Source organism: Ruditapes philippinarum, unplaced genomic scaffold, assembly GCF_026571515.1.
Source record: "Ruditapes philippinarum isolate M1 unplaced genomic scaffold, ASM2657151v2 ctg5681_1_1_1_1, whole genome shotgun sequence".
Lineage (NCBI taxonomy): Eukaryota > Metazoa > Mollusca > Bivalvia > Venerida > Veneridae > Ruditapes > Ruditapes philippinarum.
In genome coordinates this window covers 1-16,889 of record NW_026856544.1, presented here as the reverse complement: position 1 = coordinate 16,889, position 16,889 = coordinate 1, and the positions used below count along the sequence as shown (strand labels likewise).

At 32.6% G+C, this 16,889-nt stretch overlaps 1 protein-coding gene across 4 annotated transcripts in view; it reads left to right on the top strand.

The window, feature by feature from the left end:
* LOC132746924 (calmodulin-regulated spectrin-associated protein 1-like) overlaps positions 1 to 6,669 on the top strand; it is a 42,609-nt gene extending 35,940 nt beyond the window's left edge. For all 4 annotated transcript variants that reach the window (XM_060736208.1, XM_060736206.1, XM_060736207.1 and 1 more), the window contains one exon: positions 156 to 6,669. In XM_060736208.1, the coding sequence (XP_060592191.1) occupies positions 156 to 288 (133 nt within the window). In that variant the 3' untranslated portion in view covers positions 289 to 6,669. The remainder of the gene's footprint in view (positions 1 to 155) is intronic.
* Positions 6,670 to 16,889: the final 10,220 nt, after the last annotated feature.

The window sequence follows — 16,889 nt, the reverse complement described above, 5'->3', positions numbered from 1 at the left end:
AGTCAAAATTCAGATACTAAAAATGTAATGTTTCTGACAAATTGCAGATATAGAAAAAAACAATGTTTTTATGAGGCCCACATGGAAGATCGGGAAACCGAATGTGCTAGCCTCGTTAAATAAAGTCATTACTTACTTACTTATTCAAATTTCAGGTATAACTCTGGTGCAAAGTCTTTCTCTCAAGTGGCATCAACCAAGCATATATCAGTGTCTATAGATGCAGTCAGCCTACAGAACACAGTCTGGAAAAGAAACCAACCTCCACCAAAGGGCAACAAATATTGATCTTGACCTGTTTCTATGGTAATGGCTGTGATGTATTTTTGGGTCAAGGTCAATGTTACTTTTGGTCAAGGTCGTGATCTAGATTTAAACGTTAGGAATCCACTCCTGGTGAAAATAGATGTTTGGGTTTGTTAAGAATTATAGAAGTTTTGGAATACTGAAAAAACCAACAAGATTGAGGACATTTCTGATCTAAAATAAGACTTTGCTTTTGAAATAAGTATGAAAGCATCGTTATCTATTTGATATAGTTTAATGTAGAATAAATCTTGCTTTCTTTATTTTGCAAAAAAATAGTTTTTGTGAATTTAGTCATAAAGATTGAGTTTATACAGATATACAAGGTAGAAAAATGGGCATATTGACATGCTTGGTGTAAAAAAAACAATGTGATAAGTTATTTAGTGGTGATTTAAGGAGTCACACTTTACAAAGTAATGATTTTGTATTGGTTTTTAGCTCGACTTTTCTATGAAAAGGGGAGCTATCCTACTCGCCCCGGCGTCGGCGTCGGCGTCACACCTTGGTTAAGTTTTTCGTACCACCCCACTTTATTTCAGAAGTATTACAAGTATGGCTTTGAAACTTACCATACTTGTTCACCATCATAACCTCCATCTACAGACAAGAGTACATAACTCTGTCAAGGTTTTTGACAGAATTATGGCCCTTTTTTGACTTAGAAAGTGTATTGAGCTTGGTTAAGTTTTTTGTACCACCTCACTTTATTTCAAAACCATTGGAGGTATTGCTTTGAAACTGACCATACTTGTTTACCATCACGACCTTCATCAACAGACAAGAGGACATAACTCTGTCAAGGTTTTTGACAGAATTATGCCCCTTTTTGACTTAGAAAATACATTGAATATGGGTAAAATCCACTTATTGCCTTAACCCTTTGAGATATTGCTTTGAAACTTTTAATGCTATTTCACATCATTACCCCCATCTGTACGCAAGAGAAGGTAACTCTGTCAAGGATTTGTTTTAAAAATTAAGGCCTTTTATCGACTTAGAATCTTGGTTAAGTTTTTAGTACCAGTCCACTTTTTGACTGAACTGTTTGAGATATTAATTTGAAAGTTGGAATACTTGTTTACAATCATGATTCCCAAACATGTCCAGGAGAAGGTAATTCTGTCAAAGATTTTATTTGAATTATGGCCCTTAACTGTCAATGTTTTGTATTATAGGCAAGCACTAAAAAACTTAAAAAATCTAAAAAAATTCATTCCTATCCACTTGTTCACTTTACCATAAATTATGTCATATAAACATTGCTGTAATATTCAAGGGTATCAAACAACTAGTTCACTTTAAAAATACAGAGATTCTTGTATTGCCTTTTACTGCAAAAACTTTTTTTATTGGCAAGCAATAAAAAAGTCGAGCGCGCTGTCTTACGGACAGCTCTTGTTTTGTATGTTACACATTTTTCTACATTTTTGTGTTATACCTGTCAAGAATTTTGGCTTAAGTAGTGCCTTCTTGTATTAAATTTGTTGTCAAACAATGCTATCTCACAATTTCTGATACTTTTCTAATATGTGTGTGTGCCCTAAAGTACTGCATTTTCTCTTTTAAAGTTCTGCATATATTGAACTACAATCCAGATTACTTATTGGTATATATTCAACCACAGTTCAGTTTTGTTAATGGCATTTATTCAACCTCTTTGAAGAGTTCTTACTGGCATATTTTCAACACTGTCAAGATTTATTATTGGCATATAGGCAGCTACTGTCTAGATTTATTATTGGCATATGGACAGCTGCTGTCCAGGTTTCAATTTGTCTAAGATTTCTGTAGATTTAAGATCACACTTACTATGAATATTTTTAGATTTTAAACACTTTTTAAATGAGTTAATTTGATGGCCCATCATTTAATTCTTAGACTTGAGCTCTGCAAATCCTGTCAGGGTATTTAACTCTTCAGTGTAAGGAAGCTTTCCAACAAGAGTAAGGAAAGTTTGAGGTTAAACTAGGGGTGCCTGCACTTGTGTCTGAAATAAAGAAGGTGAGGCACCTAAGGTCTTCCTCTGCCAGTAAAGCTAGAATGCTGCTATAGGACTATTTCAGTGTCATGGACACTTAAAACCCAACTGACAAAGAAAGAGACGATTGTTTTTATAGGAAAAATGTGCATTATACAAAACAACTCTTGAAGGTACTGATATAGTAAAAAAAAAAAGAAAAGAATGTGAGCTATCTTTCATTTAGAGTGATTATTTTAGAATAAGAACAATGCAGACAAAAAAACTGATTTCTATAACTACACAACATTTTCTCTGTGGTTTAATTTGCAAATATTTTTAAATGACTAGAATGAAGTTTTCTTACCACTTCAATAAGTTTGTTTATGCTTAATTTTGGATATTCATATTAGTTATTGTACATTACTTACCCAGAGATACGTTTTCATACATAAAAAAAAATAAGGTGGAAAATTAAATCGCATTATAACATAATTCTTAAAAATAAAAACGAACACTTCACCTTTTCCCTCACATTTTCACTTCCTTTATTATGGTGGTAACAAATTATTTTTGCATGATTTGTGTTAAACCCTAAATCAAGTTAATATTATTTTATTTCATTTTTTGTTTAATGTCAGATTTAGCCTACATGATTTTGTTATTGTACAGATTCATGATGGTAAATTTGGATCCTAATATTATCTTTAAACGTTTATTAAACTTTATTCCATTCCAAACCTGTAAAAATCCCACTGCTCTATTCTAACTCTTTATTCTCATAATATTTTAATAAAAGACTTTTCTCATTTTTTTACATACCTAATATTGTTATATAAAATCACCTGTGAGGAGGGGAAAAATAATGACTGTTAAAATTGCTCATTTTTCACTGTTTATGCATCATTATTTGATTATAATTGTAATATGTTCTCAGTTCAAGGGTATAGTGCTATTTTCACTGACTAATTCTGTTTGTTTTTAGTGTGTGAGTTTAATCACTGCCGAAGCTGTAAGTGGTGTAAAATTGTAAAAAAAAATGTTTTTTTTTTCATATTTTTTTATATGTAAAATGTTCATATATTTGTATAGGTAAACAATGTTAACTTTCATGATTTGGTGGAGACCTGTACAATTTTACTTAAACTGATCAGTGGAGTAATAGTTAAGTTAAGGATTTCTTGTTGTTTATGTTTTGGGGTGAAGTTTTTTGTCTAGATTAAAAGCAGATAATTAAGAATAAATAAAAAGTGATTGTCACATTGTTTCTAATATTTAGATTTTCTATTTGACAATAGAAATATATAGTTTATTTATATTTGGTACACATACAGTGATTTATTACCATATATTACTCTTTTAAAATTGATATAAAGGCCTTTAACAAGACATGTATTAAAAGAAGGGCGTTATTGATAATTAATTTTGACACATTGTTTATATACTGGAGGTAACCACTAAAGTTTTGGTAGCTTATTCCATGATTTATACTATTGGTGCAGTGTTAACTAAGTGTTGTGAAATCATTTCTGTGTTCATATAAATAATGGTCCATGTTATACTTATTGTTATAAATGTTGACATAGAATACACATTTTTATATATCGATAAACATTTTGTAATGGTGTTGTAGACATGAATTGTTTTTTCACCTGCACCTCACATTCTGTGAATTCAGAGTTTGCTATAGTTTGCTGTATTGATCAATATACAATGTTTCATTTTTTGAAAGAGATATAACCAGTCTTAATAAATTGTAGCCACATTGTCACCTTAGTGCAATTACTGGTTAACTGCTATTTAATTAAGAAGGACTTTTAATTGGTTACTGCACTAAGGTGATGACAGAGTCACATGTTCTTAATACGCCATGCATAAATTTCCCCCTAACATCTCTTGGTTTGCAAGAAAAGTCACTATTGTTGCATTAGTGTTCAGTGTTCCATGCAAAGTTCTAACCATGTCTATTATCTGTAAGAAATTTTAGCACCAACATTTTGCTTTGCTTGACATAATTTAAAACAATACCCAACTTCATAACACTTCCTAACTAGCATATTTCACCTTACACACAAAGACATAATATCTGTATAAGTTGCATAATACTGATGTTAGACTAACTGGTTTTATCCCTTAGTCAGCTCAGACGCATCAAAAAAATAAAAAATAAAAGTCTAGCTCAGAATCTTCAGGCTTTTTTTGTCCGAAGTTTATGGAATTCTTTTATAAAATCTGAAAATGAAGCAAGCAATTTTTTATGGGATGACAATTTTCTCAACATGCAAAGGATCAAGTTCTTTAAAATAGAAAAATTAACATTATCAGTTATGAAATAAGTACTTCAGCCCAACATACAATTACTCATTGATTACTCAAATCGCAAATGTAAGTTTGAAGAAAAAATAAAATCCAAAGAAATATGTTCTGACAAAAAAAATTTTTTTCCATCAATACAACAGCACTACAGTACAAAAATACTGCTTTGTATTGTGTGAATTTTGAGTAGAATCTGCTCGGAATTGATGTCTCCGTAACATTTTATTATGATCATCAATCAATCTGTTTGATGTCTTATGATTCCGTCTTTCATAATATTAATAATTGATTATACAGTTATATGAAATATGAACTATGTTATTCAGCTAGTCATACAAGTGTATACAAGTATATATATAGTGTGTTGACATGTTGATAGATCTCTGTAGATTACCTGTTATATGCTATAGGGTTTACTGTTACAGTATCTTGATCTGCGAGACTTGCCGAAGGTCAGCAAGATTTTAGTCTGAGCCTGGATGTGCCTGGATTAATACAGGGAGGAGAATGAAAGGTTGTCCGCAACCAGTCAGAGCTGCAATATATCAATGTTATCTTAACATCGTCAGCTTGACTTCAAATTCCAAAAGAATCCAAAATAGAAAATAATAAATCTGTGGAAAGGATTTTAGACCTAATTGGCTATGATCAAAATATTGGCAGAAGATTCTATCTTTGTCTTTTACGGTATACATCCACAAGAACTGAGTATTGGTCCAAGATCAAGATTCTGTAACATTGACTCTTTTATTGTGTACCTTCTAATATTAATATTAGCTTATATTTTGATATTTTTTGTGACAATTATTATACGAGTGACTGTAGCTTGCCATATATTTAGAGGGTTGATATTGACATTATGTACATGTGTATGTACACAAGATATCACATACACAAGTTGATGCTCATTCCACCCTCGTTTAATAACTTTGTGATATTTTACCTCGTCCTGTTTTGTAAATATTGCCTATATTATCATGTATTACCCTGGCAGTTTTTTTACTGAATATTACCTGCGTGAATTTATATTTACTGGCAGATATTTACCATTTTGTGTTGTTTAATGCTCCATAGAGAATTTTCAATAGAGCATAATTAAAGTTACAGTTTGTCTGTCCTTCGTTCTGTCCTCACAGTTACACTGTTGCCTACCTTTTCTCATAGTTTATAATTTAATTTGATTTTGATGTATTGTGCACATAAATTTGGTTACGGTTACAGGTCATTTGAATATATGATGCAGTGGCATAAACATTTCCTGTTTTTACTCTCACAAAAGTCCTTAATTTTAGCAGAGATGTAGGTCACAATGTTATCTATATCTCTGATTTCAGTTTTGTTAAAGCAACATCAGGGAGCATCTGTCTTTGCTACAGATATTTTTGTTTTCAACATTTCCATTTTGCTGATTCCAGTCTATTTATTTTAGCATACTGGACAGTTTATATTTTGTTTGCTATAGAGGGAAACTAGTGTATCTTGCGTAAGGAGATAAAACCAGATTGTTTGTAACCCATGATTCCAGTTAAATTATTTATTGCCCTACGTTTGTTAACTAGTTGTTATTTAGTGCTACAGTATATATTTATTAATTTTGTATAAGTAATGAATATTATTTTTCACCCACCGCTCTATGAAGCTAGATGTTTATGATTTTAGATAAAAAATTTGATTTAACAACATTCAGAAAATTGGAATAATATTTGGCAGTGTAGATGAAAATGTGATTCAATGGTTTAAATATAATAACCATGGAAAGTTTTTGTGAAGTGACTGTTTTTATAAAAGAAGTAACAATTAATCAGATAAGAAATGGAAATGAAAAAGAGTTTCATGAATGTATTAAAAAATATCAATAGAAATTAATTTAAAAGTTGATACAAGTTATATTGAACATTTGAATGATGGAAACAATACACCTTACTTATACCACCTATATAGTCTCACAGGACGTTTTTATGCCCCCCACATGTGGCAGGGGATGAGGGGGCACATATAGGTTGCCCTTGTCTGTTATGTTGTCCCACTGTCCATTGGTAGACTGACAAAACAGTTGAATGTGTGGCATCTGTGTCATTATATATATAATTGACACATTTGTAGTTTACTTCAATAAAAGGTGGCTTCCCCCAGAGGATCTTTCTATAAAATCAGAAATTTTTCCCAGAAATTTGTTTTCAACAGGTTGGTTTTTCTTCTTCCCCTTTAAAAATGATACTATGTAAAAAAAAAAGCCCTGACTGTTCTGTCAACCTACACATTGCGATATCTGACCAGGCTGTAATTAAGTAATTTTATAACACAATCCCTAAAACTGGTAATGAACTGTTCCAGAATCAAATCTGGGCAAGTCTATTACACAGCAGGGGAAGGATTCATCTGCATCACTGAGATGTTTGATATTTATTTAGTTTGCTGTGATATTATTTAATAAGCTTCTGGTTGTATGAGATAACTTTACTGCTGCAGATTTTATAAAGATTGTTCAAACTTATGTTGTACTGATCACTGGGGTCGGAACACAAAAAGCTGGGATTTTTCTGGTAACTTGTTATATTTTCACTCATATTTATGACAGAGTTTCTTGTTAAACGTCTGTATGATGGTTCCAGGAATTGTGTAACAGGTATCAGAATATCTCTATGTTATGTGTAAATGGCCTTACCTTGTGCTTATTGATGTTCTGTTTTTGCATTGTTACCTTTTTTGTCCATTTTGTATATTTTTGTTACATATTTTTTACAATTTTTGTTACTTTTTTGGTTTAAATTCTGTTTATTTTGTTTGTGTTTTTTGCAACAACTTATTCAGTAAATTGTTGCTTTTTCTGAAAGCATCTTTAGTTATCATTGATGTGATAATATTTGTACATTTTACAGTCATATTTCATACAATGATACAGTTTGCATTTTTACGTTTTCTAGAAATCTCAACTGTGTTTACTCTTTGTAGTGCTAGCTTGCCACCAAAGACTTTACAATGCACATGGATAAAGATCAGCTGTTCAGATTATAGTGTATTGATGAGGGTTGATCCACATTAACATATGTTTTTGCTGTCATTTGTTTTTAGAGTTGATTTTTAAAGACTGATTTTGACTGGTAAGTATCTCCCCACATGATATCTCAATCTGCAGTGATATACAAATGAGCATAACTCACTCCCTGAGATAAATTGTCATGGAGAAATTTTATCTTGCTCAAGGATTATACCAGCGACCCCTGGACTATGAATCAGGGGCTCTCACTTTTTACATTAATGGGCGGTTATGGTAACAAAATAACATGAACAAGAATTATGTCTGTTATATCCCTACAAAATATAAGGTTGGAGAGATTATAAGCCTTTGTCATTGATTAGATATTTCAATTTATTTCAATATATATTGCGCTAAATTTTAACCCCATGTGTGTAAGCAACAGTAAAAAAGTCTAAACAATATTGGATCATCCCTCATACACACATTATCAATGCATTGCTTCCAATAAATTTGCTTTTATAACTAGACTTTATGATTTGATCTGTAGTGTTTTGTATTGTTTTAGTTGAAGTGGAAAGATATAATAAACAAATGCTACTTAAGCCAATGGAAGTGTTCATGAAAGTATAATATTATTATTATAGAGTGGCATATTTTTGCTTCTGTGTTATATATATATTATAACCTGGAGAAAGAGTGATCCCTTGGAAGCATTAATCACAACAAATTACATAAAAATTGCAGACTAAGCCTACATCAACTTTTCTTTTTCTTTTTTTTTTAATTGTTGAAAATGTTTAGATAGAATTGTACTAGTTTAGTAAGATGGGAATCTGAAAGTCAAACAAGGTTCTTTTTAAGTATGAAATTCTTTTCCTGTATCAGAATATAAAGAAAAAGAAGTTTTTAAAGGCCAAATGTTTAATATAATCTCATATCTCACCCTCAAATGTGATAAAATTCATTTTCATCATACATTACTTACATGTGTATCACAAAACATTCTGAGTTTGTCTTAAAACTAGTGTAAAATATATAATAAATTATTGTTCTTCAAGTTGTGACTTTGTTGCATTCAGCCTTCATTTTTGCTTGGTCATATTTTTACATATTCAAGGATACTTTCATCATAATGCCTACTTTCATGCTTACCATCATATATTGAAGGTTCCTTCAGTAATTTTGTGATCATAGATATTGAAGGTTCCTTCATAATTAATTTGTATCATTTCTTACTGAATGTTCATTTATATTTATGTATATCTCCATAAAATGAATGTTCATTCTTCATTAATGTATGTTCTTTGAAAATTGCTTAGATATAATGTATATCTTTATATAGTGAAGGTTTCTTCATTATAATATACATGTACTAGTATATATCTTAAGATATTGACAGTTGTTTCATTATAATTATGTTTTCAGAAATTGAATTACTTAGTAATGATTTATAACTTTATAAATTTAATGTTCATTCATTGTAATATATAATAAATAAATTGATAAGATTATTTTAGAGCAAAAAGATTGTGTAGCATTTTAATAGAAGAACATAGAGAGAAAAACACTTGTTGACACATGAAATTATAACTTTTAATCTTTATGACTTTTGACCTCTGAATGACCTTGACCTTTATAGTCAAATTTTTAGAAGTTGTCTATGTCCTGAGGTTACTTGGGATGAAGCATTGTATTTCTTTGTAATTTAAAAAAGTATGTGTAGAATATGGTACTATAATATTATAATACTGCACTTGTACAATATTGCATGTGTACAATATTGTTAATGTGAAAAATCCTAGTGTACAAACGGTCATGTACAATATTGTAGACGCACGAAATTGTACATTTACAATATCATATATTTACAGTATTGTTATTGTTCAAAATGGTATGTGTACAATACTGTAGATGTACATTATTGTAGATGTACAATATTGTAGATGTACAATATTGTAGATGTACAATATTGTAGGAGTACAATATTGAAAATGTACAATACAATACTGTTTTTTTTTACTTTTCTTAAGATGATATGTGATAAATAGTACTGGATATATGATATCTATGGCGTATATTATGTAACTACTGCATTACATTATGCTATATGTGTTTTATTATATGTTTTCATTTAATGTGCTATATTTGATTTATTTTATCTCTCGCAGGTATATATGACTTATTATGATGTGCTTATTACCCTATTTAAGCTAGTTGTTTAAGGCAGTAATTAATATTTATTTGTAAATAAATTTGACTTAAAAGCTTACTTTGTTTTTTTGTTGTAACAAATCTGTTTTTCTTGCCCAGGATAATTCACTATCAAGTTTTGATAGCCTATATCTGATGCCTCCTTAACCCTTTCCCCCATGAGCATATTGTGAAAAATGGCCGTTTTCACTGAAAAGCCTCCTGTTACAAGTTCAAACTGCTACGAAACTATGAAAAATGCTTCAATACTAATCAAACTTGGCACAAATGTTGACTGGACCATTGCCTTTGTAACGACATGCTCAGTCTTAAATTTCCTGTTACCATGGCAACGAGGGGACATCTCAAAATTGCCAAAAATCACTATTTTGCCTCGATTTTTTCCATCAAAATTTATTTCAAAGTGCTGCAACTTCTCAAGGGATTGAGATAGAGTCAAAGGCTTTTCAGCGTTGGTTACACGTTACATTATGATCGACCTGGGGTCATTTTTAGCCTCTCACAAGTCCAAAATTTTCTTGGCGATGAGGGGGACTCCGCCCCCCTTCAAACCCCCCTAACAGAAGGGGGCACATCCCCCTTCTGGCAACCCCCTGATGTATATTTTGGATGGGGGGCGGCGCCGAAAAAGTGCTCATTTTTTTAGCAACATTTCTCTAACGAAAACATGGGTTTGGGGCCCAAATAGGACATTTTTTCACTATTTTAGGCCTAAAAAAGGGGGGGGGGTCGAAAGTGCGTTGTTTCGCGTATATATGAGGTAAAGGGTTAAGGCAGTAAGTTGTTTGGGTTTGTTTCTGGAATCAGCAATTGTCCCATTGCAGTTAATTGTTTTTAGCTCACAAAGTACACCGTCCTCATACGAATGCTTTTATGATGACATTGTCCTGTCAGCATTCAACAACATCTCGTTCTTAAACACTAAATAGATTTTTACCAAACTTTACAGGAATAGTCCTTAGAGGGGTGATGGATAACAGGAGCTAAAAACAAGACTTTAAAATTAATATCTTTGAAAATCTTCTCATTAACTACAAGGCCCAGAACATAGATATATTTAGGCATGTAGCATCATCTTGTGATCATCTGTAAAAGTTATGTAAATCATACGCCTTCGGTAAAGATTGGCTTGCCCTAGAGATCACTTAATCTACATAGGCTTTATAAAAATCTCTGAAAGTACAATGCCCGGAGCTTAAATATTTGTCAAGAAGCATTTTGTAGCAGACATCTACAAATATTTTAAAATTTACGAAGCTTAAATAAAAAAAAATGACCAAACCATTTTGACCTCATTACTGACTTTAATATTGAAAAAAACACCGTTACCTTTCCTAGCAGTGTACGTCAGTAATCCAGGGCCATCATGGCCCTCTTGTTTTTTTGTTGTTTTTTTTTCCAGAACACAAACATTGCATTGTCCAACAACATTTCGATGTAGTTTCGGCTTTGCGTATAGAATGGTAAATTTGAAGAAAAAAAAACAATAGAATAAAAGTATTTGTGCGTGGACTCGCGGTCATGGTGCTTTGTTGCGTCACCCAACAATTAGTCCGATAAAAGAAGACAATGGGAACATAAACAATTTATTATCTTTTATTTGACAAATTGATATTATGTTGAATCAAAATAGCTTGAAAAATATATAATATATTACCATATAATAATTGATTAATCTATGTATGTTCAATTGAATGAATTTTCAACTTTCGTTTCACTTTATTATACCCCCACAAACGAAGTTTAGGGGGGGTATATAGGAGTCAGCTTGTCGGTCGGTCCGTCGGTCGGTCGGTCGGTCCGTCGGTCGGTCCACATCATGGTTTCCAGACGATAACTAGAGTTTGGAGTGAGGTATTGTAATCAAACTTGGTATATAGCAAGCTTATATGAAAACCCCGGTTGGTATTGCATCTGGACCCCCTGGGGCCAAGGTCAAGGTCACCGTTACTAAAAATAGAAAAATGGTTTCCGGACAATAACTAAAGTTAGGAATGAGATATTGTAATCAAACTTGGTATATAGCAAGCTTATATGAAAACCCCGGTTGGTATTGCATCTGGACCCCCTGGGGCCAAGGTCAAGGTCACCGTTACTAAAAATAGAAAAATGGTTTCCGGACAATAACTAAAGTTAGGAATGAGATATTGTAATCAAACTTGGTGTATAGCAAGCTTATATGAAGACCCCTGTTGGTATTGCATTTGGTTATCCTGGGGCCAAGGTCAAGGTCACCGTTACTAAAATAGAAAAAATGGTTTCCGGACAGTAATTAGAGTTAGGAGTGAGATATTGTAATCAAACCTGGTGTATAGCAAACTTATATGAAGACCCCGCCACCCGGTTGGTTTTGCATTTGGACCCCCTGGGGCCAAGGTCAAGGTCACCGTTACTAAAAATAGAAAAATGGTTTCCGGACAATAACTAAAGTTAGGAATGAGATATTGTAATCAAACTTCGGGGTTGGTATTGCATCTGGACCCCCTGGGGCCAAGGTCAAGGTCACCGTTACTAAAAATAGAAAAATGGTTTCTGGACAATAACTAAAGTTAGGAATGAGATATTGTAATCAAACTTGGTGTATAGCAAGCTTATATGAAGACCCCTGTTGGTATTGCATCTGGACCCCCTGGGGCCAAGGTCAAGGACACCGTTACTAAAAATAGAAAAATGGTTTCCGGACAATAACTAAAGTTAGGAATGAGATATTGTAATCAAACTTGGTATAAAGCAAGCTTATATGAAGACCCCTGTTGGTATTGCATCTGGACCCCCTGGGGCCAAGGTCAAGGTCACCGTTACTAAAAATAGAAAAATGGTTTCCGGACAATAACTAAAGTTAGGAATGAGATATTGTAATCAAACTTGGTATATAGCAAGCTTATATGAAGACCCCTGTTGGTATTGCATCTGGACCCCCTGGGGCCAAGGTCAAGGTCACCGTTACTAAAAATAGAAAAATGGTTTCCGGACTATAACTAAAGTTAAGAATGAGATATTGTAATCAAACTTGGTATATAGCAAGCTTATATGAAGACCCCGGTTGGTATTGCATCTGGACCCCCTGGGGCCAAGGTCAAGGTCACCGTTACTAAAAATAGAAAAATGGTTTCCGGACAATAACTAAAGTTAGGAATGAGATATTGTAATCAAACTTGGTATATAGCAAACTTATATGAAGCCATAGGTTGGTATTGCATCTGGACCCCCTTGGGCCAAGGTCAAGGTCACCATTACTAAAAATAGAAAAATGGTTTCCGGACAATAACTAAAGTTAGGAATCATATATTGTAATCAAACTTGGTGTTTAGAAAGCTTACATGAAGACCGCACTTGGTATTGCATTTGGACTCCCTGGGTTCAAGGTCACCGTTACTAAAAATAGAAAAATGGTTTCCAGACAATTACTAGGGTTAGGAATGAGATATTATTATCAAACTTGGTGTATAGCAAGCTTATATCAAGATCAAGATAGTTGGGATTGCAATAAATTGAAATAATTCTTTGTACACAGTGCTGATGGTACTTTATTTACTGTAGGTTTATTTCAAATTTTTCTTCAGGCAACTTATTGTTCAAGAGTCAAAGTTGCTGGTGGGGGTATTAATCACCTTCAGTGATAGGTCTAGTTTAATCACAGATTTAGTTAGCAGTATATTCCTGCATATAGACAGTCATTTGATGAACATTTATAGCATAATTCTGTGTAAATAAAATAACGGAACATGATACGATATAACACAACGTAACGTAAAATAAAAAAAAAATAACATTACTTATTAATTGCATACAATTTATGGTAAATGGTGTAAAAATCTGGGGAAGTGTGATCCTTCAAAAGCATTAATCACAACACAATTACATGAAAATGACAGACTCGGTTTGATTTGGCCTGTACATGGGCTAATGAAAAAGTGCAACATCCCTCACGCCCGCTAGCACCGGCTTGAGTGGTACTCAATTTTTAACACTAAAAAGTTTGGAACCAATGATCCCCGAAGGACCAGAAAAATATAACAGCACTGAAGTGAAGTACGGGAGAACTAGGTGCAGTAGTAATACAAATAAGATGTTTGGAAGTTATTTAGCTGAGATAGTTCGGAGATTTTTTTTGTTTTCATAATTTTTAAAATGATGATGTATGAGCGTACTTGTTAGTAACCTAATTAACATAATATTTACAAATACAACCAAAATATAAAGTTTACTTACAACTTTTAACTTATGAATATAAAGCAATATAAGTTCTTGTATATCAAAATTCATAAAACAGTTATCGTTGTACTCTCACCTGAGCACATGTATACATACATGATAATCTAACATTTATAAACAACATAACCAGTGTATGCACCTTTATGCACATTATTATAGGAGTTATCTCCCATTTACCGATACGCATTTTGTCCATCAGTCAATGGGGGGGGGGATATGTACTAACGGAATAGCGGAAAGTGTAGTAGACCATGATCAGACGTCACTGACTGCAGGGATAATGTACTAGTACCATAAATCAAGTCATTTCTTAATACATGTACAACTAACATGCCAGATTATTAGTTGTTTTAGTACATGTATTTGTATTAGCCAGAATTATGTCAAAGTTATGTACTGTGATCAATATGTTTAAATATAATTCTTACTCAAATTCGTCTTTAAACGGTCGGCTTGACTTTTATGTTTGAGTAATATGTTTAAGGTTCAGAACTATTAACTGTTTAGGGGAGAAGATGTGTAAGTTGCCGGAAAGCTCAGTCGGTAAAGCCGCGGAATGGTATTCCGAGTGTCCCTAGATCCAGTCCCAGTCACACCCTGTGACAATCATAATATCTAATGAGGTTTTATTTAGAGCTATAGAGTACTGAGATGATATCAAACTAATCCAGCTTATTGTCATATTTTACATGTACTTGTTGCAGTTTGCACCGATTGTTTTATTAACGCTTCGAAAAGGAGCTGACGTGGAGATATATGTATCTTTACTCTTCTGATATAAGGTGTGCAAGACTTTATGCCATACTTTATTTTGTGTTTTCCTTAAAAAATGAAAGTTAATTTTAGAGAGGAATGATATACTCAGTTCCTATGATATCAAGGGTTCTATGATATCAAGGTATTTAAATTTTCTGTGACTGCTAGTAAAAGCAACACACAATGATGCTAATATTTGTAAAACTTGCACACTAGATTCATTTTCATCTGTCAATAAGTTTAATTTGGTGAATAATGAAAGAATTTGTGGCAAGAAAACTATTTTATAAAACCTTCATATTTGACTACCATTTTCCTTGATGGTTTTTACACAGTCAATTAAAATATGTTATAAACACATATACTGACATATAGTCTGTTCATTTAGTTTTAATTTTATAGCAAGTTAAGTGTTGGAAGTTTTTCACATCTTAACTTGAAAGTTTTGACCCATCTATCCTATCGTACTTGCTTTTTGGGGGATTACCTTGATACCGTAGTAACCTCCTCTGAAATTACCCAAAATGGCAGACATTGAAAATATTCTAAAAAATGTCATTTTTATTGGTTCTTTTGATATAATTTTTTGACAAACAGTTCTGGAAAAGGTTCAATTATAAGATGGAAGAAAAATATCATTCATTTATAATATCTATATTTAAATATTTTCCGATAAATGTTAAGTACCGTGATATCATAGAACCCCGGGCTACTAATACTTCATTTCCGGCCCGACTGCACATTTTTCGCGGAGGAATATGTCACTAATTCCGACTTTAGTTTCATCTGTTCTCAATGATTATTAAAAAATAAATGAGCCGCGTCACGACAAAAATAATGCGTTTGCGACCAGCATGGATCCAGACCAGCCTGCGCGTCCGCGCAGTCTGATCTGATCAGGATCCATGCTGTTCGCTATCAGTTTCTCTACTTGCTATAGGGTTTGTAAGCGAACAGCATGGATCCTGATCAGACTGCGCAGATGCGCAGGCTGGTCTGGATCCATGCTGGTCGCAAACCTATTATGTTGGTTTTGTCGTGACGCGGCTCAAATACAATAAAATCGTAGCAGTAACTAATATAAGTAATATCGGAGGTTTATTTTAACATACGATTCCAGCAGGAATTTATATAAAACAGAAATCAAGAAATTACAACAACAAAAAATATATATTTATTTTTAATTTATTTACCTTTTTTATTTTTTTTTATTTTGCATTGCAACCAAAATACTATGTAGGAAATATCAATATATTATTTGAACCAAAATGCACCAAAAAAAGGTAATGGGGTCCAAAGTTTTAAGAATATTTCGAAATATACGTGCCATTCTTTGTCCACAGCTTCTATTTAAATCAATGTTGGTATGTTCTTAGGACACGACGCAGTTTTGATCCTGACGAAGAAAATGTACTTGTCGGAAACATAGACTAGAATGTTCTGGTGGATTTTAAATTGCAAAGGTCTTTCCTGTTTCAACTCTTAAATGTTGGCAGATTTGCATGAATATCACAGAAGTGACATGTACTCACGTTCAGTGAATTATTTTAGACTCTTAAGTGGTGTGTTACTTATGAATCTTATCTTTTCACTTATCAAGGCAGTAAACATGAGCCTGAGACATTTTTTAGGTTAAAAAATATCTTTATCTTAAAACCCTTTTTAAATGTATATCGTTGTTATAACAAAGTGGGTGGGGTAATGTTTTAAATGCTGTTTTTGTATAAAGGTTTATAAATAAGATTCTTCATTAACCTATTTAGAGAATGGAAATACCAAGGATTATCATTTTAATATAGCAAATCAAATAAACATTTATATGTTAAATTTCTCAAGTATAAAATGTATTTAGATGGTACATGCAGTGTCAGGGTCTTCGCTAGTTTATTCTAACATCAAACTTGATCAAAACTAATTTTTTATCCAAACGGCAAGTGCAACATACTGGGACATTTTATTAGAGTAAGTACACTTATTGTGCCTTGTTGTGAACACAAAATTAAGAAGTGTGGCAATTAGTTCTATGTTAAGGATATTTTTTGGTAAACCGACTGGCCTATATATAGATGTCTTCGTTCCTCTTAATCCAGGTTCATTAGTTCGAGTGATTCTTCAGTTCATGACCATGTTTCTTATAATGTGAAC